This window comes from Pagrus major, chromosome 22 (assembly GCF_040436345.1).
Source record: "Pagrus major chromosome 22, Pma_NU_1.0".
Taxonomy (NCBI): Eukaryota; Metazoa; Chordata; class Actinopteri; order Spariformes; family Sparidae; genus Pagrus; species Pagrus major.
Genome location: NC_133236.1, coordinates 10,014,349 through 10,039,972, shown reverse-complemented (window position 1 = coordinate 10,039,972; position 25,624 = coordinate 10,014,349). Strand labels below are relative to the sequence as shown.

At 38.2% G+C, this 25,624-nt stretch overlaps 2 protein-coding genes across 2 annotated transcripts; both read left to right on the top strand.

The window, feature by feature from the left end:
- crip2l (cysteine-rich protein 2-like) lies at positions 1–11,341 on the top strand. The gene is made up of 8 exons (XM_073493086.1): positions 1–43; positions 4,369–4,463; positions 6,690–6,747; positions 6,834–6,962; positions 8,275–8,343; positions 8,636–8,730; positions 8,823–8,880; positions 11,185–11,341. The coding sequence occupies exons 1-8, from the start codon at positions 1–3 to the stop codon at positions 11,247–11,249; spliced, it is 612 nt and encodes a 203-aa protein (XP_073349187.1). The 3' UTR covers positions 11,250–11,341.
- A 4,545-nt stretch (positions 11,342–15,886) lies between these two features.
- LOC141018158 (uncharacterized) lies at positions 15,887–22,817 on the top strand. Its single transcript, XM_073493058.1, has 2 exons — positions 15,887–16,528; positions 18,935–22,817. The coding sequence occupies exons 1-2, from the start codon at positions 16,193–16,195 to the stop codon at positions 19,394–19,396; spliced, it is 798 nt and encodes a 265-aa protein (XP_073349159.1). The 5' UTR covers positions 15,887–16,192; the 3' UTR covers positions 19,397–22,817.
- The last annotated feature ends 2,807 nt before the right edge of the window (positions 22,818–25,624 follow it).

Genomic DNA, 25,624 nt, shown 5'->3' with positions numbered 1-25,624 from the left:
ATGGCGTCAAAATGTCCAAAATGCGACAAGACGGTGTATTTCGGTGAGTGCATGTTCGATTTCTGTGTATCCGCCCAACGTCGAGGTTATTTGTCACAGAACAGAAAGCTTTGAAAGGACTCTCTTTAATCCTTTATATTACTACAGGCGATGCGTTTGTTTGAACCAAACTGGATTTATTATAAACCATGCAGCTACAGAGCTCATGGAGGAAATGAGATGACGCGCACCCATTGACAAAAAAAAGGTTTTCATTTTGTAAAATCATTATATAGCCTTTTTCTATCATTTTATAAATATAATCACATCTAACAACTTTTTAAATTCGGAAATGTTGAAGAATAACATGTTGAAATAACTCCTCTTCTTTCTGAAAATGAATATGTGGTATTAAAGGTGGGGCTCGTTAATATGGAGAGCTTTAATATGGTGATGACAGACCTGTGTTATATACTGAAGCATTCAAAATCACATGGAGAGAAGTTTAAGTATTTTCATCCGGCTGAGTCTAACTGATACCAACTGATTTCACTGGGTCAAAATTGGGGATGAACGATTAATCGAAATGTTATCAAAATCACAAAATGGTCAACTGTAATATAAGTTGCAATCTTCTGATAAATGTATAACGTGTGAAGTTTCGTAGTGCTGTTTTTCAATGAAAATAAAAATTGTGTATCTGTGGACCGATTTTCAGCCTCGCTGATTAATCTGGCCAATATTCACCTTTTTCCTGACGATCAATCAGTGTTGGGTGACGTTACTTTTAAAAGTAACTCATTACGTTACAAGATTACTGTCATTAAAAAGTAACTTGTTACATTACTGCGTTATCTACTGAGAAAAGTAACGAGTTAGAGTACTTTAGAGTTACCAAAAATTACAGTAAAAGCCCTCTGTGTCTAGTTGTGCATGTGGGTTATATTGTCCAGACAGCATGTAGCCAACTGTACATGTACCTTTTAATGTATTGACTCTACGGTCATGACTTTACCTTCTTTATGGCCCACAATCGGTCACTCTGCAGCCTAATAATAGGAATGACAGACGCAATATAACATTTACAGCTTTTTATTTAGCGAACAATCTGACAGTGAACTGAGCAGAGGCATACAGTACGAGGCACAGCTGTTTCAATGAAAACAATACAACAAACACTTCCACAAATTTAATGTCGTCCTCTCTGCCATCTCACTACATTGAATTAGCTGGCTACGCATGCACACTGACACAACTGTAGGTTTACCACCCGCTGGTTCGCAGCCACCTGCTGAGCAGCAGGAGAGAAACAGAAGCGGTGCGAATGCTTCAGGGGTTTTATTTTATTTTTGCAGCGACAAAAGGAAAGGAAAAGACAGCATTTTTTTCCAGGCTCAACAGATTACTTTTATGAAAAAGTAACTAAATAACGGTTTACTTAAATTGCAGAACTTACACATAACTCGTTACATCAAAAAAGTAATCAGAGTACTCTAAGAGATTACTTTGTAGCAAGTTACCCCCAGCAACGCTTTCAAGTCATTGAAATTCATTAAAAATGCACCACTTTGGCTGTGATGCAGCATCCTGTAGTCACTGTGATCTCACTCAATGTCCCGCCCACTAGGGCTGGTACTTGAGTAAACTGTAGTTAGTTACATTCCATCACCGGTCATTCTAAATTTAGACGATGGTTTTAATCTTTATCGCAAATGTTGACTGGTTCCAAATATTGGTTCAACTGCGATACGTCATCAGATATGTCATATTAATATCGATATGGAATCATATCACAATCTTAATCCTAATATGCCGAAAAACAAACAGCCCGAGTCAAAGTCTAATAAAGGAATTTCCTTTTTCACTCAGCCCGGACTGGGCTATAACTGCTTCACTATCTCATACTATGAGATTACAGGGAGCCATTAACAGTCCTGTGTGCTTGTGGTCATCAGCCCAAACTGTGTTATCTGATAGCACCCTGACATTTATGTCCACTTTTAAATTAAGGTTGAATGAGTTGAGGTGGGAGACATCAGTTTCTTTCCGCTGACTGTGAGCTGTGTTGTCGAATCATGAAGGGAAATGGTGACATCATCTTTCTGAGGAGTGAATTTAGGGATTGTCTGAATTGTCTCTTTTCATTTCGCAGCCTCGCCACATGGCATTGTAAATAATTTATTGATTGCACAAGCGTCGCACGGATTGATTTTCTTTTTGTTCTTTCCCCTTCGTTTCTCCGGGGAACAGCAGCAAAACCCCGCCCTGCAGGTTCAACCAAACATGCTGCTCTCTATGTGCTACTGGAAACTCTGCAGTAAATTCGATGCTCCAAAAAAATATGCATTTCACAAGAAATATGTTCCCCCTGGGAGTGTGAGTTGGTGTTTTGCAGCTGCACAGGGAACTGGTTGTAATGGAAACGTATTTTATCAACATAAAGCTCAGAAAATGGATCCGTTTGGTGATTTTGAGCTTCAAAGTTGTCAGTATTCATTTTCTTTTTTGTGGAGATATTTTATATTTTATATTATGTGTAGAATAATATATAAGTGTAGATCCATCATCTTATAATCAATACAAAGAAGTAGGAAAGGACACAACAATTACAAAAAACCAAAACAAACAAAAGATACAAATAATCTAAATTCTATAAAAAGTAATTGTTGATTGCTCAGTAATTCAAAGGTTATGACGTGACAAGCACACTAACACACTACTGTACACTTGTTACACACACACACGTGTCCTCAAGCGTCACCATAAAGTGCTCGCTGTGTGCCAAGGTGACTTACTGTCGCATATCACAGTGACAGGCTGACCAGTGAGTCTAAACAGGAAGTGTCATGTTGTATCAGGGCCTCGGTGTATCTGCTGGGATATTCTGGGAGGAGGACAAACAGATAAATGACCCTCCATCCGTCCTTCTGTCCTCCCTACAGCAGACTCTGCTACTGAAACTGTAGAAGAAGTGGACAGATACTTTAGGAACGGCACAAATTATTGGGGCGGTGGTCGATGAAGGTGGAGATTTTATACTGAAGAAGGGTAGTCTGAAGAGCAGGAGAGACGTTACATTTCCTTAAATCCTATTTAGATTTTATTTCAGCTTTCCTTCATGATGTATTTACTAGTTTCATAAAAGGTTACATTAGAAACATGACTTCTGTTTGACTTCTTAGCTAATAGCTAACATTAGCTAGTAGCATCAGACATTCCCAACTTTGATCTGTGGGTTGTTGACTAAGGAAACAGTCACTATACTTTAAAACTTTGCTCTAACAGTACATGATTAAAAGAATAGAATGATTTAAAAACTGTTGATTATATTTACGAGCCACAGCAGGGTTGGTATTGTTTTTACCTTGTGAGTCTTTGTGTGGTGTTATCATGGCTAATTGTGGAACTGGAGACACTTATTGTGTTATTGTAGGGCTGTGCATGTCATGTGTGTCACTGTACCATACACACCGGTTTGGTGTCATGACTGGTGTGATCCCATCGCAAGATATGATTTAAAAATATGTTTGTTGCATAGGGTAAAGCTTGGGCGAGTAGCTGTGATAGTGAGGCTTAGAAGAGAAGTTAGGGTCCGTGTGAGAGCGATGGAGGAACATACAGTAGCTTTAAAAAACGTTTCAACTCTCCTTCCAGTGGAAAGAATGTGCTTTAGGTTGATGAACTCCCAAGTGTCTCTCAAGTGCCTTCTATCACTTTAACAGCCGTCTGTATCAGGGAACAAACTGCTCTGCTATAATTCACAGTAGATTTTTACTTACAGTACGTCTTTGTGCTGAACACACTGACACTAGATCTTTACCTCCCATCAGTTAAGTTAAGTTGATTCCATTTGACATGGAGATAGCAATAGTGTTAAAACTGCAGCATGCAATAATGCAGAAACACCAGCTGGACTGTCTCTTCCTCTGAAGCTGTTGCTGTCCAAGCTGCCGGCTACGTGGTGCTGAATCCAAACATGATGGTCTATTTGTGCGTGAATAAATATTCTTGACGAAAAACTGATGAATTTCATCTGAAAGGAATGGGAGTCGCTCAGTGCAATTCTGCAGAGCTTTGTGTATCTTTGTCTCCTCCTTCCTGCATTTGTGCATAATTAAATGAGTCTCTATATGAAAAAGCTGTTTTTATATTCTATCTAGATCTTATCCATGGACCATTTCTGTTTTGAAACTCCTATGACCAATTTTCAGTTGTATTAATTGTATGAAATTTCATTTAATTATCTAAATTCCTCATTATCATCTGCTCACCAAGGACTGAGTACCTGGTTCACCCGTCTTAGCTGGATCTTTTAAAGGGGTCATTTCCCAAGAGATTCCCAACAGATTGATATAAATCCCTCATTTTCTGTCTCTTCTTCTTCTGCAGCGGAGAAGGTGTCGTCTTTAGGGAAAGACTGGCACAAGTTCTGTCTGAAATGTGAGCGCTGCAACAAGACGTTGAATCCTGGAGGCCACGCTGAGGTACAGTGCTTTAATGAAATCTAACAATAGAATCTGGTTAAAGTTAACAAAATATTTCCTGGTTTTTATGTAAAAATACAAAAGGATTGATTTTATCTTCCCTTAAAATAAACTTTTTGCAACTTTGACTGATCACAAAGGACAGAGAGGTGCAAGAAAGATGAGAGAAATAATCTCTAATGTGTGTGAAACTATTTGCAGTACCAGACCGCTTCAAATATGGTGTGAAAACCAAGCAAACCAAGCAAACTGAGATACAACTTTTTTGGCTTTTGAATAAAGAGAACAAACCTCAGCAGGAAGTGTTGGGGTTTCCTTGTGGTCAAACTTGAAGAATCACTTCCCTCACTTTCTAACCGCCCAGGAAGTGTGAATAAAGGTCAGTGCAATGACTGTACAAGTTTGACCGCCAAGTAAGAGTGTTTACTTCCTGTTGAGGTTACATTCTCTGCTGTTAAAAGCCAAAAAAGTCTTTTATATGCCTGGATTGGAGGATCTGTTCACGAGTGTAGAACAGTTTATTCATCTTTAGAGCAGTAAAAGCAGACCTGAAGACATTCTTTACCATCCAAATGTACTTTAATATGTACAACAGCAAGTCAATGGATTACCGTTCATTAGACCGATGTTTGTGGTGATTCTGACTGTTTTCGGTTCAGTAGTACTTTCAGTGTATTTGTGGTCCAAGCTGTTACTTTCAGTTCAGTACAAAACTAGCAGACACAAACACTGAACATAACAGAGTAATCAGACAGTCTTTTAATCGGCTTTAAATGAGCCCTGCAATGATCAATTGATCAGTTGCCAGCTGTTGAAGGTGCAGTATGTAAGATTTTAGTTTAAAAAAAACAATCAAAAATTAACTAAAATTATCACCGAAATGTGAAGAAATAACAGTTTTGATGTTATTACATCTATATATTGTGTTGCAGAGATATCTACTTAAGTTAGCATGCTAACCAGCTAGCTCAGGTCTGTCCTGGTCCTAAGCTCCCCATCCAGATGGCTAGCCGCACAGCTAACTGAGCTAACTAGCTAAGTGCAGCTACAGTGAGCAGCAGTTAGCAGTTATCTGGTGATATGCTGCCCCCTTTTTGTTTTGAGTATGACTTCAACATGCAGCCGATTCTTGCAAACTGCACCTTTACATTAACTGTTTTGATAGTCGATTAATCAGTCTGAGTAATTTTTTAAGAAAAAAGGTCAAAGATCTCTGATTCTAGCTCTTTAAATGTAAATACTCTCTGGTGTCTTAACTCTTCAATTACAGTAAACTGAATATCTTTGGGTTGTGTAAAAGTGAGGATAAGACTTTGATTATACTTCCAAATGGAAGCATACACAGCAGAAAACACCATCTAGTTCTGTTTAAACTACTTTCTGGTGTCCACTTGGAGACATATAGTATATCTATAGCTTGTTGTAGCATCACAAGAAATTGGCAGTACGCAAATCTCTGCGCAGAGCCTACGTGCACCTACTTCAGACAGGTTGCGTGCTAATGCTTTTAGCTCAGCAGCTATAGAGAAGATTTTGGCTTAGAAAAGGTTGTGAATAACGTCTTCTGGAGACTTGGATTATGCTTAACAAATATTATAAACAAATCTCCAGCTACTTCAGTTGTCTAGGAGAATGCTGCAAAGCTGTTTTGCTGGGAAGCTCCAGAAATGGTTTGTGGACTATAAAACGTCACCTGACTTTCCATTGGCGAGAAGATAATGATTACATTTAAATTTTTGGGTGAACTGTTCTTTCAACCATTCCAGGACATTTACATAAAGGACATGTCTGAATAACAAAGGGCTTTGTTATTTTACATGATGCCTGCAGTGTTGCATATTTTATGTGTACGGTCAAGTTAAGGACATTCTGAAGAGACACATTAGTCTCTATTTACTTCAAACAACTGATAGTTGACAACAAGAGCGTCAGAAAGAATAATCAAGTGAAACAAGGCTAAAGACTGATGCTCATATTTAGCTCTTTTGTCATACATTATAAATGGTGTGAACGGAGGAAATAACAGAGAGCTGACAAGTGTTATAAACTTCTGTGTCCTGGTTCATTTGTTATTTGGCATTATGTGAATCCAAACAGACTCAAAAGAAAAATGTGTTTAACTAAACTTTCCAAATGTGGTTCAGAACTGTGAGAATCTGACCTTCAGTTCTCTCATTTGAGGGATGGATGCCTCTGCTAACTTTCCCTCCCTCTTGTATTTTGCAGCACGATGGGAAGCCTTTTTGCCACAAGCCGTGCTACGCCGCCCTCTTCGGACCAAAAGGTGCCGTTTCTGTTTCCTGTTTAAAAAGAAACAGCTACATGTGGTCATTTCCTGGTTTGTAAATGAAACGTTCGCTCGTGTTTCAGGCGTGAACATCGGCGGAGCTGGCTCCTACGTGTACGACAATCCTGTCAACGAAGCCCCTGCTGCCGTTTCCGTGGAAACAGATGGAAAACCAGAGGAGAAAAAAGCCCCCGCACGGGGACCAGTGAAGGGTGAGAAATATGTGGAGCGAAAATAGAAAAACTCTCATAATGTTTCCAGAGAAATACACTGGGATTAGGATGTGGTTCAGTTTAGCTCACTGTTGTTTCAAAGATGATTAACATGGCGAAGATATGAAGAGAAAAAACAGATGACAAGAGGAGAAAATCACAGAGGAAGAAAATATATTAAACTGAGGTGAAGAGTGATCATATGAAGTTTCAGGAGAAAAACAGGGAGATAAAAATAGAAGCAGGAGACGGATCATAAGAGAGATTGTAGTTAAAGTGCCAGAATAATAATGTCTAGTTATTGAGGTTTGAAGCTGCAATCACTGCACAGCAATATTATATCATCAGGCCTGTACCCGACTCGTGATTTCATCAGACGAATTATATTTCAATACAAAGATTTGATTCTTTTTTTGATATGGACTGTCTGACAATGTGAAAATCTATTTGCATGAGTTTCAGTGATGATTTTACCCACACATTTGCATTCAAAAGCCTCATTATGTTGCTCCTGCATTGCTTTTGTACAAAGACACAGCGAGAGAAAAAAAAAGAAGTGCATTGATTCAACTGACAAAATGCCGGTCGACTCGGGTCTTCTGATGACTCACGACTCATATCATGGGCTTGTGGGGGCAGCCCTAATTATTATAATTATAAGGGTGTCACTTGTGTTGAAAAGTGGAGTGTAATTACATATAATTTTGAAGTACTTGTACTTTGCTACTAATACCTTTAGTTACTAGTTACTTTGCAGATTGTACGCTGCATCAGAGCCAAAGCAGCTCAGTTTTTGTTTAATTTATTTTATCAGCAATCGGATAAAAAATACTTTATTCCGATAATCAGATAAATGCTGAGTGACTATCAGATCCAATACATGCAATGTATCTAAATATATGTATCATTAATTTTTTACTTTTGATACTCAAGTAAATTTATTCACAGAAAATTAATTATGGTACCTTTAAGTAGACTTAATATCAGACTTTTACTCAAGTGCTATTTCTATGGATGACTTTCACTTTTACTAAAGTAATATTTTAGCACAATATCTTTACTTTTACTCAAGTATGACTTTTGGGTACTTTATACAACACTGTTAGATATTTTAAGGTGGGGGAAAAATTGCATAATGGCAACCCTAACCCAAAACTTCATTTCATCATCAACATTTCTTAGTGCTAACCATTTTCATTATTACTTATCTGACTAATCATAATTTAAAAAAGAGGTGGGGTTATGTCCTTGGCATCCAGTGTAATTGACACCCATGATATATCACAGTATTCTAACTCAGGTGACTTTTCAGCTGCAAGCTTCTCATCTTTCTCCGGAGGACCCAACATCTGCCCCAGGTGCAACAAGACAGTATATTTTGGTAAGCAGATTGATGTTTTCATATGTTTATGTGTACAACCCCAATTCCAAAATGTGAATGTGACAATTTTCTCATCCTTTTTGACATATAATCAAATGTTTGACCTCATCAGCTTCATTGTTTTTTGTAAATATACGTGAATGATTCTGTTTTAAATCTTGTTTTATACAGCGTCCCCACTTTTTGGCATCAGGGTTGCGCAATAATGAGTGTTGGAATGTTTCTAAGTGACTAAGGCGGCTGGTTGCCATGGTGACTGTCTCCACGGTGGTGTGTTTGTGTGTGTGTGCAGCTGAGAAGGTGTCGTCTCTCGGGAAGAACTGGCACCGGCCCTGTCTGCGCTGTGAGCGATGCAGTAAGACTCTGGCTCCAGGCAGCCACGCAGAGGTGAGATAGACAACCACACTCATAATGGAGACGGATGGTACGAGTTCACATCAGGAGGAATTACGAGGAAATCTTCTCTTTTTTTGTTGCAGCATGATGGACAGCCGTACTGCCACAAACCGTGCTACGCCGTGCTGTTCGGGCCCAAAGGTATGAAGTCAGATGCTCTTTGAGTGCAGTGGAGGGGAGCAGCAGGGTGGGCTGGTTCAAAAACAACCATGTCCCCAAACAACAAGTCCACAAAAGGTCATTTTGGAGCTTTAAGTATTTATCAGAGGCAGAGTCGGGTCGGTTGACTCAGACCTCAGTGGGCGAAGGCAAATAACCGCTGCTTCTGCACTCCATGTGTCAGATTGAAGCTCGGATAAAAAGGAAAGAGGAACATGAGAGAGGAGGGAACTTTTGTTATGACCTTAGCACTGTCACTGACACCATAAGTGAAAAAATATAATCCTATATAGTCTTTTTAAGGTCATTAGCCTTGGTGACCCGAGTTAACTTTACAATTTTGTATCTTTAATGGGCAATTTGTAAGATATGGACAGAATTTTAGTTTCAAACATTCAAAAAATGAGCTGACATTATCGACAGAATGTCTGAATGTTATGTCAAAGACGTCTATGTACTGTCACAGAGATACCAACTGAAGTTAGCATGCTAACCAGCTAGCACCCGCCCGCCCTGTGTCATAATACTGCTTTGTAAAGCAAGAAGGGACAGTCTGATAGCCTCCATAGTTTCAGCTTGAAGATGTGTGCAAGCGCCGACTTTCACAAGTTCTCATGCTAGCCTAACAACTGAACAGAAAGAAAGAAAAATATTCCAACGTCTGCTTTCCTTACCAAACATTCAAATTACGGCTGTCCATGTTAACGCGATAATAATGCCTGGACAACTCTCCACGCGACAAACTTCCAACATCGATAGCTAAATGGGTGGCTACAGCTTGCAGGCTGATTAACATTGCTTAGTCAACCTTTACAAGTATAAAGTTGGACACTACTTTGTGTTAGTATTACTGAGGAATGTTACATTCAGGTCAATATGCCCATCTGTTGTTGCTTGTTGGGTGTGAGTTTGCCATGTTATGATTCCAGCATATTTTTTTGAGCATGCAGTATCTTTGAGGTATCTGGAGAATATTCTGGACAGTGTTTGTCATTGTCTTTTATTGTTGCAATAATAATGAACATATATTTGCATAAAAAAAGCATATTTGTCCACTCCCATGTTGATAAGAGTATTAAAAACTTGAAAAATATCCCTTTAAGATACATTTAGAACAGATAAAAAGTGAGCGATTATCGATTGACAGCCCTAATTAAAATATAACCGTACATCTTCTGAATTCAAGTTTTTCTCTTTTCCTGAACTAAGACGAACTTAACTGCCTCGTCAACTCATCATAAAACACACTTCATTCAAACTCGACATAAATGAAATAAAACTTACCAACACAGTCTCGGTTTGTCTTTCCACAATCACCTCTGGTTTTAGAGTAAGATGTGAAGATGTTCTCCTCTGCTGCTTCGCGCCTCTCCTGTCCCCACCTTTTGAATCTTCTCGTCCTGGGAGTCATAGTCCTGATCGGAGCTGTGGGAATCGCCTCCATACTGTATCCCCTGTCATCAAACTGCTCTCAGTCAATCTTTGAGGCTGTGTTCAGTCTGCCAAACCCAGTTGGGCTGGGCCTCATTGCCTACATTAACTCCACCTGTGATCCGAGGTCTTGGTCCAGGCAAACACTAGGGCCTAGCTACAGCCAAGCATAGCTAGCAAAGAGCAGCAGTTGTCGGTTACTCTGGTGATTTGCTGCCCCATGTGTATTTGGAGCTACCTTCAAATTCTGGCCATATTTTACAAATTCCACCTTTAATTAGCTATAATAATGATTTAAATTTCCTGTTTTTAACTGCATAAAACCGTGGCTTTGCTAAAGAAGAACCAATGATGCCTCGAACTTCTGCTCGCAGTATGGTTGCTGCGGCAATTTTACAGTTTAAAATGTTTTGCATTATTAAATCTTACCTATCATGTTCACGTCATCAAATAATCTGTTTATTATTTATAATTAAATGCCTGTATCCATGATGAGGGGCTTGAACACTGTAATACACCTGACCGAGGAGCTGAAATTTGAAACATGGCAGACTATGATGTTTGATTTAAACTAATTTTTCAGAATTTGACCTTCTAGTTTCTCTCCACATCTGATTGGTCCTGTCAAACAACACTGTCAAGCTTTCATTGGGACCATAACTGGGAACTTGTTTCTCAAAAAACACATTGCTGATGAGTTTTATCAAATGTATGGAGGTCATGGCAAAAGTTTCAGAAGAAGCTTACAAAAGAGAATCAAAAAATACCTGCATGGTGTTAGTTTCCTGTTGAGATCTTGTTATTTGTGTGAACTGACCCTTTAAAGCTAACGGCTGTGGTCTGTGTCCCTCTCAGGCGTAAACACCGGAGGTGTCGGCAGCTACATCTACGACGACCCCGAGGCTGAGGCTCAGCCCTGAGCCTCCAGACAAAGTTCCACCTCCAGGACCCTCAATGTCTCTTTGATTTGCCTTCGACAGTCACGGTGACAAACGATATGTACTGCACTCGCTGGGACGGATTTTTAGGTGTTCATGTTGTATTTGTATATGGTTTATAGTATATCTATTTTTTGTACTGAAACAAACCTTTAACATGTCCTCCCACGTGAGCTACTGATTTGCCTTTAAGTTTCTTGGTTCTCTTTGCCAAATTATGATGTAGTAGATTAAAGCAACTGTGTTTTTTCACTCCTTATGAAGGTTTTACAGACTTTTGTGCACTAAGAAGATGTATGAAAAAAGAAAAGTACCCCAGTCCATTAATTTACTGTCAGTGTTTCTTGAATGGGTTCACCCCGGTTCTATAATATAGGGATGAGATGTAGACTGTACACACAGAGACGTGCATTTTACTGAATGTTTTGGAGGTGAGTTTGGGGTCAGTTGTGAACGGAAAATCACATTTTCTACAATAAAACTGTGTGATACCAAACCTGTGTTCAGTGTCTGTGGATATGTATTATCTGTGTCTCTTGTGACGTATTTGAACCTTTCATTTTACCTCCACTTGGTATCTTGCCATCACAGTCCGACTTTAGCTTACATCTAATTACGAATTATTAATGCGTGGCAACGTGTGAATGTGAGTTTACGTTCCAGGCTGAAACAAAAATGTTACAGGAAAGACAAAACTTCATTTGAATTACATTTCAGTTTAAGTATTTTAATTTGAAATCCTGCTGTATGTTCATTTCATTTCATTTTTTTAAGGAAAACATTTGTGGGAAGCTTCGTACCAACAGTGGTATGAGTAAGCCTACCTTTTTTTTCTCCATTCTTTCTTTATTACAAAAAGTGTCAAACAGTGTCCAGGTATGAGTATCACAGTTTAAGATAGATCGAACAAGTAATTGGTATTTTCTTTGCTTGGTAAATGATTTCTCAATTATCAGACATTAAGAAGCGCAACTAAAACCATCCAACATACAAAGGGATCAACGCATAAAAAATCTATAGTAGTTTCACCAGATTAATTAACCTCCAGTGACTCAAAACAGAACATTTCCTTAATTCACACACACATTATACTGTGTGCTATTTAACTGCTTATTATGGTAAGTGAGAGAGCATTAAACTGAGTTCATGTGCAGACTGAGGGCTGATGCAGTGGTCTGAAGGAAAGCTTGATTTCATTTGTTTCATTATTATAAGTAGTTGTATTACAGTTGAACTGTTTTTATTGTATTTATTCACGTTACAATTGTGCCCCAAGAGGTACAACCAAGTAAAAGGCAGAACGTCCCTGACAAGAGAGCAGTCGCACCGCCCCTTACTGGAAACACTTTCCCGGAAGAAGAAATGTATCAAGCTAAACAGAGTCCTACCGGAAGTTAAGATGGTTTGTCTACAAAATAATAGCGTGACAAAGATACAACAATGTCAACCAGTGATAGAGGTACTGCTGCTTTATGCATCCTCTACAATATTAACTTTATGCTTTTTACTCCACTACATTTATCTGATTAATATTATTACTTTGTAAATTCATATTTACATACAAAACATTTAAACACTTTATTGAGCGTGATGATTTTTAACAGATAACTTATTATTACCCCTCAGGACATGTCATCTGTTTTTTTTTCCTGGCAAGTTTGTAGTTTAAGCAACCTAGACTTTACTATAAAATAAAATTACAATTAAAATGATTCATTATAATTTTTTTTTAAACATCATAGGTGTTTTATGTGCTGATTCCAGTATTTTTAGAATCAATATTTTTAAATTTGACAGTTTTTCCTTGAATTTTACATGTGGTAGTGTGGAGAAGGTTTAACGAGTTAATTTCATTTGTTTTCTCGAGATCTCGAGTTATTATCTCGAAATAACAACTGCCGTTTTCCCAAGATCTCGAGATAACGAAACTTTGTTTTCCCGAGATATATATATTATCTGTAATAGCAAGGCATAATGCTATTTCAGCCTGTGTCAGGCCTTAAATAGTAATTAATAGAGGAGCAGGAGCATATCGATCACCGCGTCACATATCTTTTCAATCAAGGCCTGACACAGGCTGAAATAGCATTATGCCTTGCTATTACAGATAATATACACATTAGTGTGCGTAATCTAAAAAGACGGTTAGCAAGGCTTCAGCTATATCGGCGGCGCAATCGAAGTGAGCCTGATGTCGTCGTTAACTACATAGCTGACCAGCTACGAGGTCCCGGGCGTCTCCATAATCTCAGGCCTATCATATCACAGTCATTATCTCGAGATCTCGAATGAGTTATATCGTTATCTCGGGAAAACAAAGTTTCGTTATCTCGAGATCTCGAGATAACAAAACTTTGTTTCCTGCAATGATTTAATATACTACACTATCGTTTTGTTTTTTCAAGATCTCAAATGAATTATATCGTTATCTCGGGAAAACAAAGTTTCGTTATCTCGAGATCTCGGGAAAACGGCAGTTGTTATTTCGAGATAATAACTCGATGACTCGATATATATATACATATATGTATATATATATATATATATATATATATATATATATATACATATATGTATATATATATATACATATGTGTATATGTATATGTATATATATAGATATATATATATATATATATATATATATATATATATACATATATATATATATATATATATATATATATATACGGAAGGCCTAAAGGGCCATGCATTCATACATTTTATTTCCTCCGTTTTCCTGTGATAACGAGTTAATTTAATTTGTTTTCTCGAGATCTCGAGTTATTATCTCGAAATAACAACTGCCGTTTTCCTGAGATCTCGAGATAACGAAACTTTGTTTTCCCGATATATATGTATATATATACATATATATATTTAATAAAATATAAAAATGAAGTCTAATTTTCAAAACCTTCTCCACATTACCACATGTAAAATTCAAGGATAAACTGTCAAATTTAAAAATACTAATTCTAAAAATACTGGAATCAGCACATAAAACACCTATGAAAATTATAATGAATCATTTTAATTGTAATTTTATTTTATATATATATATACTTACATATATACAGTATATACATATATATACACACACATCCAAGTACTTTTATTAATAAGAAGGTATTTTAACATCGTGGTAGACATACTTTCCTTAAGTTAGTGATGAATACTTCTTCTATGACTAAGAGCACACAGATAGATACTGAAAAGTGGCACCAGTGATGTTAACTGTACCCCGGTCAGCTAACATCAGCCACTATTATCGGCCGATACCGGCCTATCAAAGATTATCAGTATGTTGTCTGATATGTGCTGGTATAAAAAAATGTGTTTTACAAAATATAATGCAGAAAAAAGACACTGGGGGTCATTTATAATTATTAAATCCCCAGTGAAGTTTACTGTGACAGTGCACTGATGTCATTTTGGACAATGAATAATTCTAAACTTTATTTATATAGCACCTTTTAAAAACAGAGTTTACAAAGTGTTTTGCCAATCAAACAAAAGCAGGAAACTCAAGGAGACAACATTATAGAATGAACACTCAACAGTCAAACACAAGAAAGCCGGGTCTAAAGTGAGTTGAAACAAGAAGGAGGAACAGAAAATGTTAGAACACAAAAAGTCAATATGAGTCATTACAAGAAAAAGGCATGAAAGAATAAAATCAATATAGGACGATAAGAAGATGAGATCACATCAGTGGAATTAAGAATAGATTTTAAAAAATGTGGGCAGTAAAATGAATAATGGACAATATATAGATTAAAGATAACAAATAAAAGCAGTAAAGGATGGTAAGATTGGGTTTTAAGAAGTGATTTAAAAGAAGTTACTGATTCTGCGAGCCATTTCTCCTCAGGTTGTTATATTAAGGTTGTTGTTCAACTATTAAATATCCTCTATTATGTACGTATCTATGTCCAATATGTTTGATAACCACATTTGAGGGATCATGCAATAATGTGTATTTATAAAATGAGATAAGATAATCCTTTATTAGTCCCACAACGGGGAAATTTGCATCATTAGAGCAGCAAAGGGGATAGCAAAAATAGAGAGCATCAATTAGAACAGTAATAATAATCATAATAATAATAATAATAATAATAATAATAATAATAATAATAATAAAGAAACAATTATTTACAACATTGTACATTGATTATGTATATGTTCTTTGTATTAAAGAATAACAGTCAATACATAATTATTGGGATTTTTTTTTTAAATCCCTAATGTCTGTATCAGCATTGAACAATCCAGTATGGGTTGGGCTCCACTTTAAACATGCAGTGAGTCTAAAAATCAAAAATGAAAAATAAGAATTATTCTTGCTTGCAAAATGACTTTCCTACCAAGGTAGGAGACAAACCCCTTGTCCTTATTGCTTCACAACACAAACGTGAATTATCTAGATCTGTTCATTCCCCTGTTTTTAATATGGATTTCGCACTGACCCCACAGTAAACAGTGTCCTGTGCATGAGCAGGGATGCTGATGTGCTGCATCTTCCGCAGTCCGTAATGCGTCGCTGCACGTATCTTATTTTGAAATACATCACCGGAAATAATTATCTTTATTCTGGCTTATTTAGCATTTGTGCTACTTCTGCTTTAACAAGCTCACTGGCATCGACGCCATCTCGCTGAAAGGGACGTCCATCTATCTTTTAGCAGCAGAAATAATTCAAATCCCTCAAGTTTACTCTCAGGAACCTTTGAGACGACAATTCAACGTTATATTCGTTAAGTAATATTTTCTGCGTGAGAGCGACTTGGATAAAAGACGTTTTATCCACTCGCGAAGAAGGAGCGCATTTAGCTAACTGCTAGCTTGTGACGTTGTTAGCTAAAGCAACTTCGCTGCGGAGGAATTTCACAGTTTGTTTATGTTTTCGCCAGTTCAGAGAAATGTTGGACGGATCTCCGGCTCACAGCGATGAAGCCAACATCGGCAACGTCGAAAACAACAACCCGATATCGCTGATTTCGAGCAGCGATGGGGTGAACAAGACGAGGCAGGCGCTGCTGAAGAAAGGAGGCAGGAAGCTGCGGTCGACGGCGCCGCTGCATCACCAGAAACCCCCGAGAAGCAGCCCCAACATCCGCCTGGCCGACCACAACAACAACAACACTCTGACAGCTGCGTCTGCTAACAAACCCTCGGCTCAGCCCGGTACCGAGCTCCCAGCCGGTACACAGACTGTACTGACCCTCCATCATCTCAAACAGGGAGCCAAGAAAGAGGTAACTTCCTGCTTTTATCTGCTGATCTGTTAAGTGAATAGCCACAGAAAGCGGCTGGTTAAACCTGATATGACGTCCGGTTTTTGTTTTTGACGAGTTGAATCGCCTAAATTATCGCCAGAAATAAGTTATAATTCCAGAATATGTCTTAAATACAGAGATCTATTAAAGGGACATTATGTAGTTTTGGAGGAAATATTTAAACTCAGAATTTTAATGTTAATGAGGTAATAATACAAACTCAGAAATATTTATCTTTTCATAAGTGAATAAACAAGCTGTTCTCAGAGGAAAATAAGGTCCCACAACACTGTTTGAAGCTAGATAGGTGGCAGGGTCCGCCACATGTGAACAAAGTAAAACAGAATAAAACTGTGATGTTCTTTAAGGTCAGTTTGTTTAGTTTTTAGTTTGTTTAGACATTAAAAATCAGTCAATGAAGATCTTTCTCTTCTAATTAAAATGTCTTCCCCAAACTACACAAGTGTAATTCTTTAAGAAAAAGTGACACAGTTTCACCTCTCAGATATGGAGCTGCAATGACTAATCACTTAGTTGTCAACTGTTCAACTAGTAGTACATTAAGCAGCTTGTGAGATGTGTTATTGTTTAGTGTGAATATTTCCTGGTTTATTTACTCCTCTATGACAGAAAGCTGATTACCTCTGGGTTGTAGACATTTGAGTACATCATCTTGGGCTTTGGGAAACATTGATCAACTTTTTTCACTATTTTCTGTCATTTTATAGACCAAACATTTTTTCTGTAAATTCAGAAAATAATCAGCGGTGTGAAATAAGTTAGTTGCAGGCCCATTTACATTAGTATTACCATATTTTTTTTAAAGCTATGTAGTTATGAAGTCTCATCAAAAGATACAAAATGTTCATGTTTCTTGAAACAAAGTGGATTTAAATGGCCTGTACTGCCTGAGGCAATTTGAAATGACGCAGTTACTAATCCTTGTTTTGAAGAATCGAAAGTAGAGTTGTGGTGAAGGAGCCCGTCTTGCTCTTTCTGCTGACAGGTTGCACTCTGCTGACAGGCGTGTCTGTATAAAAGGACAGGAAGCTGATGTAAACCGTGCAGGGTTCACAGCAATCAAAACATGTTTTATGATGTTGTAATTGTATTCAACTTTATTACATAATTATTGATTTTTGTCTTTTCTAGCCTTGTTTATGTAACAATTTTTGTGAGACATGCACTGACAACCCTGCTGCAGAACATGTGTGACAATAACAAAAAGACTTTGGAATTCAGTGTGAAAATATATTAATTATGAACCACGTGAAGGAAATTTTTAAGTGATATCTATATCATTAGCGTTCTGTGCTAACTGATTGGAGCAGGGCAGAAAACAATGCATTTTTAAGTTAACTGTAGAATAATGGCATCATTTTTTAAGAAGCTTATTGAACTGTTGATATTAATGACTAAAAGATACAAAAAAAAAACATATCCTTCCTGAATCAAGGCTGTTTAATTTGAATTTCCATTTCATTTAAAAATAATGAGTTTTGTGGGTGGTGTTATAGTTAGTTGCCTGTCTTTTTGTTTGTTTTTGATGCAAAATTCCTAACTCACCAACTAGTATCTGCATTCAACTAAACCTCATAACTTGATCAGTGGATTTAGTTTACTCAGTTGTCATGGAGCAGGTTGTCCGCAGGTCCTTAAAAGGACCTAAATTCAATTTTATAAATATTAGGTTTTATTTAAATAGTCTTTGATTTGAATTTGTGGTGACTTAATTGCCACAAACATTTTATCTAATTTCATTTATTCATTATTTAACTTCTTTTTGTTGTTGTATGTTACAAACCTTTAAACCTACTGAACCTAATAGTGTCCGTTTACGTTAAACTTACACTCACCTGTTGGCAAATTGGCAAAGTAACTATATTCATACATAAAACCTACCCCTGAACCGGACCTCATACCACCACATACCTGCAATGTTAAAGAATCCGTCCTGTATTTGGTTAAAAATTATCTTGAAAAGAATTTAAGTGACACCATCTCCATGACAACTGAGCAAACTCCACCCACTGATGAAGGTCATGAGATTAAGTTGAGTACTCTGACTAAAGCGAGTTGACCTTGAGTCAAACATAAATTTCCAAGGCCAAGAATGTTGTTGATTTGTCCAGTAATAGACCAAATATAACTATCATTTAGTTGTATTTTGTAACCAACTCGGCCTCTTCCACCCCACACTCCCTCACACATATGGGATGCTTGAAAGTAAAATAACATTAAAACACTACAGCGACATTGAAGTAAATATGTAAGAAGAAATGTTGAATATGTAGGTAAAAAAAAAAAAAGCCCCCGATTTCCATTATGAAAGCAGTAGTCTTTTCGAGATGGCTGAATTAATCAGGGTTTGTTTCTGTTTCTTAGCTGCTGAAATCCAAAGGTGGAAGATTGGAGCGAGGGACAATGCAGGCAGGGGGCCAACCTGCCCGCAACCTGCCCAGACATGATCCAGTCACCCAGAACGGGATCACACGGAGCCACAAACCTAAGCAGAGCCAAACCCCCGGTGCTTCTCCCTCCACAAAGAAGAAAGACAACAGCAGCCCCACTAGGCCCACCTCGATCCGAGAGCAGAAAAGACCCCTCCACGCCTCCAACAACATGAAGATCGTGAACACACTGTCTGCTGAAGCCATGCCCGAATACCTCAAAGATGGCGACAAGGCTTACGCCGGAGCTAAGTTCAGTGAGCCGCCCTCACCCAGTGTCTTACCCAAACCACCCAGTCACTGGGTTGGAGAAGACGAGCCTCATCAGGGCAACCAAAGCCGAGAGCAAATGACTGTTCACTTAAAGTCGCTGCTGAAGGTTCAGGATAAATCCTGACCGCATCATGAAGCTGACCTATCAGATATCTGATTCACAATGAATGCCAACAATTGGATAATTTAAATTAAGTCTTAAAATGGCCTTTAACACACTGCAATACAATTTAGGGAGTTTTTATTAACTGTAGTACAATTTCCCATGATTCAACATGCTGCCTGCGTTTGTGAGCATTTTGGAGACGTCGTGTTGTTGCTGGAGATCTGACCGACGTGCTGTGTATTAGATATTTCCTGCCTTCCTGTTGGCAGAAGAAAGATGAAATACAACTACTGTGATTGAATTTGTGAGCAGACTAATGTGAGGAGTTTGAGGTCGTTTCCAGCAGCAGCACGATCAGCGTCTCATGTTTACATTATGTAAAGTGACGACGGCACTTTCTTAGTGAACGGGCAGCCTCGTGTTGAGTGACTTTTTAAAGAGCTTGTGTAAATGTACATAATATATTGTGAACATATATTTGTGTATATTTTTCTTTGTTATTTTAACTGAGATTCTAGTTTTGTTACTGAAGTTTTTCCAAGAAAAAACAAAGAAAAAAAAAAAGTCCCCTGCGAACTGAGGCACTTTGTGACAGCTCCTTCAGTGTGAGACGCAGTGGACGAAAGAAAGACTTTTCTTACTGATTTGCACTGAAAAGCAAAAATGGGGAAGGGCAGGAAATCTAATTTTGTTCCAAACCTTGACCGGCCACTTTGATGAATTCACCAGCCAGCTCAGAGCACAGGAGAGGACTTCCAGATCCTGGCTGGTTACCTTTCAAAATGGCTCAGGTAGCGGACAAATCAAAAAGCCACGGTCAGAATTTACCAGCTGGTGGCATAAGTCCTAACCCTTCCCTGAACACGGGTCCAGCCGGTGGAATGCCAAATGCTGTGAGGCTGCTGAAGCCTCAGCGAACTGAAGAGAAGATGACAGTGTGAAAAGTCTTATAACCAGCTGCTGCAGAAAGCCAGTATCCAGCATCCAGGCTGAGTGCTTTTTCTTTTTTAACTCTATTGCACTGACTAAGAGTACGTTCACAATAAGCCAGGTACATTGATAATGATGTTTTTCTCGCCTTCTGTCCACACTGAGCCGGCGTTCTTCACACTAAAAAACAAACATTTCCAGAGAGTTTCAGTGTAAACAGGGAAAACTGGAATTGTTGTATGCCTGGCCAGCCATGGTTGGGAAATGTGTGGCAGTAAAGTTAGGAAGATTTCTACGGCCTCATTTAGACCAAATCAGGTGAGGCGGCGATTAACCACAGGGTTGTGCATATGTAATTCCATGGCCCGTTTGCTACTTTCATGCCGGTTTGTCAGAATCGATAAACAACCAGGGTGCAAAGCATATTGTCGCTGTGGGTGCACCCATGAATGACCTGTCGTACTGTGGGTCATGTCTCGCCAAAGTAGGACTCGTAGTTTAGCATGTCAGTCCTGGTGGTTGTCCACGAAATAGACCTGATTTTTTTCATCATGATCCATGCATATTTCCCTGAGAAATTAACGAAAATGTCGAGAAACATCCTATCACGTCCTGTCCCTTTTTTCTGGATCCACACCAAAAGTAGTGGGGTCTATTCTGGGCTGAGACCCATCCTCTGTCCAAGTTTCATGGAAATGCATTTATTTTTTGTGTAACCCTGCTGACAAATCTACCTACAAACAGACACAGGAAAAAATAACCTCCCTGGTGGAGGTAATAGCCAGGATGCGAGGCCTATCATGTATTTTGAACTGGTGCACACGACCAAACTCAGTGACTAAATGTAAAAGATAAACACTCTTTGTGTTTTTAGTCATTCATGCTGCTAGTCTGATCGCCAGGTTCCGTGATTGGCCATCGCCCCATGACTTCAGATTATCTTTCTTCAAAGTTGATTTTGTTTCAACCTTTTTGCTTCAGCCCGCTGTATTTTTTGTTTTTTGTTTTTTTGGGACATCCTGAGTTCCATACTGCCGTAGCTTAAACATGCCACCCTCATTCTACTGAATGGGAGGACTGGTGTTTTGTTGTCTGATTTGGTTTGATTGAGGCCTACATTTTTCTGTAAGCAGTCATTTTAAAGTTCAGTGTAGGCGATCACACACACAGCTGCTGTAATTTACCTGTTTCTGTCAGAAGAGGTCACGATTAGAGTTGTCGATCAAGTAATTAGTAGAGCTCGACCGATATATTGGCCTATCATAGTTATATCGGCATCGGCGTATATGTTGTCCGATACGTGCCGATATGAAAGCTTTTCTTCTTCTTTTTTACACAACATAATGCAGAAAAAGATTCAGTACATACATATCTTTGTGACAAGATTATTTTAAAAAAGTGTGTATTTCTGTATATATTTCAAGAATAGAACAATGTTGGCTGATTTATCGATAGCAGAGAGTTTTTTTTACTCCCTAATATCAGCCTCAAAAGTCCACTATCGGTCAAGCTCTAGTAATAAGTCGATTTCCAGGATGATAATCTGCAACTATTTTCATGAGTCCAAGCAAAAAATGCCAAACATTTGCTGGTTCTAGCTTTTAAAGTGTGAGGATTTGCTGCTTTTGTCCTTTTTACATCATTGTAAACACAACATGTTTGGATTTTGGACTGTTTGTAGGACAAAACGAGGCGTTTCAACTCAACCAGAGCGCATTAAGATGTCTATTTATGAGCTGTGATCCAGTTAATATTATAGGCTGAGTCTATTGTCTGGCAGTAGAAACAGATAAAGCACATGCAGTCAGTAAATGTCAGTGAAACATCTGTATATAAACAATATAGGTGATCACAAGAGCGCAGGAAGGGACAGAAAAGAGGTTTAAAGACTTGGATGTGTTGGCAGTTTCTTTTGCTAAATAAAAACAGTACAAAGATGAAGAGATTAAGCTGTTTTCATCCAGATGTTTCAGTGTGGACAGAGATTTTTACCAAAACGGGAAAACATTTGTGGTTTTACACATAAACTGTGTTTTAAAAGTTGTACAGCTTCATGTGGACGTAGTCTTACTTTCTGTATTCTGTGTTTTTTTAAAGGGGACTTATTTCCACACATAACTTTCACATACCTCTTCTTGACCTTTTCATTTCTACTTTTAAAGCACGTTGATGTATACCAAGAGTGCAGTTTGTGTTGAAATTTGGCAAAGATGATCTTGTGATGACAGTATGTACCACGTGTTTATGTTTTTTTTATTTGAATAGTTTCTATGGATGCAAGCAGCTGCTGGATCTTGCTTCCTGACCTCTGTGACGTCACGTTAATGGAAAATTGTATTACTGTAACAAAAACTGCCCATTTTATTGCAGTGTTTTAAAATGATTTCATTCCTGTTATGAGAATATGTTTAATGACACATGTCCATGCCACAATTTGGGAAAAAAATGTTTATTTTATGAAGAATTTCATATCTAAATTAAAAAAATATTAAACTATTGGTTACCCCTATTATGTGTTGTTTCTGTTTTTATTACATGCAATGACTTTGCCCCGTTATAGACAAAAAACAAAAGATGTAGCTGTAAAACATCTTGAAAAGTGTAGTTTAGTTAATTAAAGGGAATGTGAATGAATAAAACGACTGTTCTTTATAAAACTACTCCTCTGATTACATAAATGCAAAAATAGTTTTCTGTCACTAAATTTGCATTTTGGTGTCTCACTATAGAGCTACTGTCATGTAGTCTGTGACTGGGAACTCTCTGAAAACACATTAGCACCTCCTTGACCTCCACCACAGCTTCCTCTTCTGCTGCTGTATTTTTGCAAAGTCACACCACATCATTTTATGAGTCTTACACCTTCGTAAGAACTTCCTTAGAATAACTGATGGCTATGTAAGCCCTGAGGGGCAAGAGGGAATTTTCTCTTTTTTTCTGGTGATCCATTTTTTTAAGTCTGATCTAAATTGTTTTCTCTCCTGTGCATATGACTTGCAATCTTGGGGGGGGGGAATGATACACCAGGACCAAGTCCCTCAATTTTTTGAACATAAAAAAAAAAAATTACTGAAAAGAATAATTTTTTACTCTGTTTCACACATGAAAATGTTTTTCACGTTTTCACAGACAGCAAAAAAAATTAAGAATTTTTTTTCCCCACCAGATCGCAAGTCATAAACACAGGAGAGAAAATAATTAAGATTAGACTCAGAAAAAATCTAACTTGCCCTTCAGGGCTTCTGTAGGTGGTTGTAAGTTCTGAAGAAGACTGCCAGTCGAATGACACAACATTGCATTTGGCAATCGCCTTGGGTCGATGATGTCATACACCACATTAAAATACCAATTATTAAATTTCTTTAGAAGTTGCACGTTAGGCCTCATTTCCACATAGGTGTACTCAATGAGATCAAAGCCTCAGGTAACATGACCTGCATCAGGTAATGTATCAGGTAAGATCAACCATGTGGTAAATAGTCTGTGACTGGGAACTCGTCTGAAACTCGACACTCAACCACAGCTTCCTCCTCTGCTGCTGTATTTTTGCAAAATCAAACCACTTCATTTTATGGGTCTTACAACGTCACAATAACTTCCAAAGAAGGCATATGGCTGTAAGTTCTTAAGAAGATTGCGGACCAAATGACACAACACTGCATTAGGCAACAGAACATCTCTCTACCCGTCCAATCATTGTCAGAAGCGTTCATGGTAAATGCATTTCGAATTAAAAGTAAGCTCTTTTAGCATCTGGTGCACCCCATGTACAAACACTGTGTCCTCACAGCAGCCTGGATTCAATTCCAACCTGTGGCCCTTTGCTGTATGTATGTCATCACGTCTCTCTCCCCGTTACCTGTTGCCATTAAAGGCCCTATACAACCTCAAAACATCTGTAGTATTCCTGACTGCCAATAAAAAGGCGTCCCTGTGCATCAGCTCGGGAAACATGGACACCCATGATCTTTTAAACTGACGTGTGTGATTAATGGCACTATTCAAGTGAGATCAAAGAATCATTCACTCCGTTCACTACGATACACAGTTTTTCACGGGGGCTTGTGTGCTTTGATTACCCGTTGATGTTGGGTTTTAGTGTGTTTCTCCATACATCTCCCATAGACTTCAATACAGCTGTCAGCACAGTCTGGCCCCAAAGCAAGAATTGATGACGTACTGACCCTTCTTTTTTAGTTTTCTTGGGCAAAATGAGGAAGTGGCGCACCTCTTATCACAGGAAGTCGATTCTTTATCACTTCATTTAAGACACATCAGCTCAGAGACTCTGACAGCTGATATCTGAGAAGAGACAGTGCGCCATGGTTACATTCAGATGGGTTCAATTGTTTCTGATCCTGCTGCCTCATTTCACAGGTAAGGATTCGTTGAACTTACACAGAATAGATACCAGAAACATTACAAAACAAACTTCTGTTGGATCCAGAATCATCCTCACACTAAATCTTGATGTGAAAGCTACTTCCTCTTACTTTTGTCTCATTGTTTTAACAGCAGCGACGGTACAATTGTCCGAACTTGATGTCAAAATTGGAAACGATGCCACGATGCTTTGTGGAAATGTGATGGGCAATCAGGGCAAATGTGACGGTATCTTGTGGCTCTTCAGTCCTCACTTTATTACCCATGAATATAAGTTGCTCAGTAGTGGGCGGAATATCAGTGACCCTGAGGATAAATCGTACAGACTGAGTGTTACGGTGGACTGTTCTCTGGTCATAAAGAAGGTCACATTTGACGATGCTGGTTACTACACCTGTGCACAACTCAATTCAGGACATCATCCAGAATCTATGGTTCAACTGATTGTTTTCACTCGTGAGTATTTACATCATAATGTTTTCTCTTCAAACTGAAGCAATACCATATTTGTGATTACAGCGATAAAGTTAATTTTACTAGGGTAAGAATATGCAGCACTGTCTCAGTAAAACTCTGTTTATGTACAACTAATTTGCAACAACTTAAAGGAAAAACATAATGCTGACCGAAGTAAAAAGCAGTGACCACAGCATTATTCAACATTTTTATGGTCATGTTTTGGCGCTGGAAGCACTAAGTGGTAGATTGTGTTCTGTTTAATACAGAAAATGTCAGCAGTACCTTGAGACAAGTCCAAGCCAATAGGCAGAATAAATGTTAGCAGAGTACGTTTCTGCAAAACCACAGATAAATTAAACTGAATGTTTCTTCATGTTGCAACTTAAATGTGCAGCTCAGATTCAATTTTCCACTTTTTTCGTGTCACAGTGGTGTGTTTATGTCTGTTTAGGTTTGGTTAGGGTTAGGAAAACA

What these genes read in the sequence shown, in the direction of transcription:
- LOC141018158 (XM_073493058.1), top strand. Translation starts at nt 16,193, where the DNA reads ATGTTGGACGGATCTCCGGCTCACAGCGATGAAGCCAACATCGGCAAC. An exon ending in AACAGGGAGCCAAGAAAGAG is followed by an intron (nt 16,529 to 18,934) that starts GTAACTTCCTGC and finishes TCTGTTTCTTAG; the next exon opens with CTGCTGAAATCCAAAGGTGG.
- crip2l (XM_073493086.1), top strand. Translation starts at nt 1, where the DNA reads ATGGCGTCAAAATGTCCAAAATGCGACAAGACGGTGTATTTCG. An exon ending in CAACAAGACAGTATATTTTG is followed by an intron (nt 8,344 to 8,635) that starts GTAAGCAGATTG and finishes GTGTGTGTGCAG; the next exon opens with CTGAGAAGGTGTCGTCTCTC. An exon ending in CGTGCTGTTCGGGCCCAAAG is followed by an intron (nt 8,881 to 11,184) that starts GTATGAAGTCAG and finishes TGTCCCTCTCAG; the next exon opens with GCGTAAACACCGGAGGTGTC.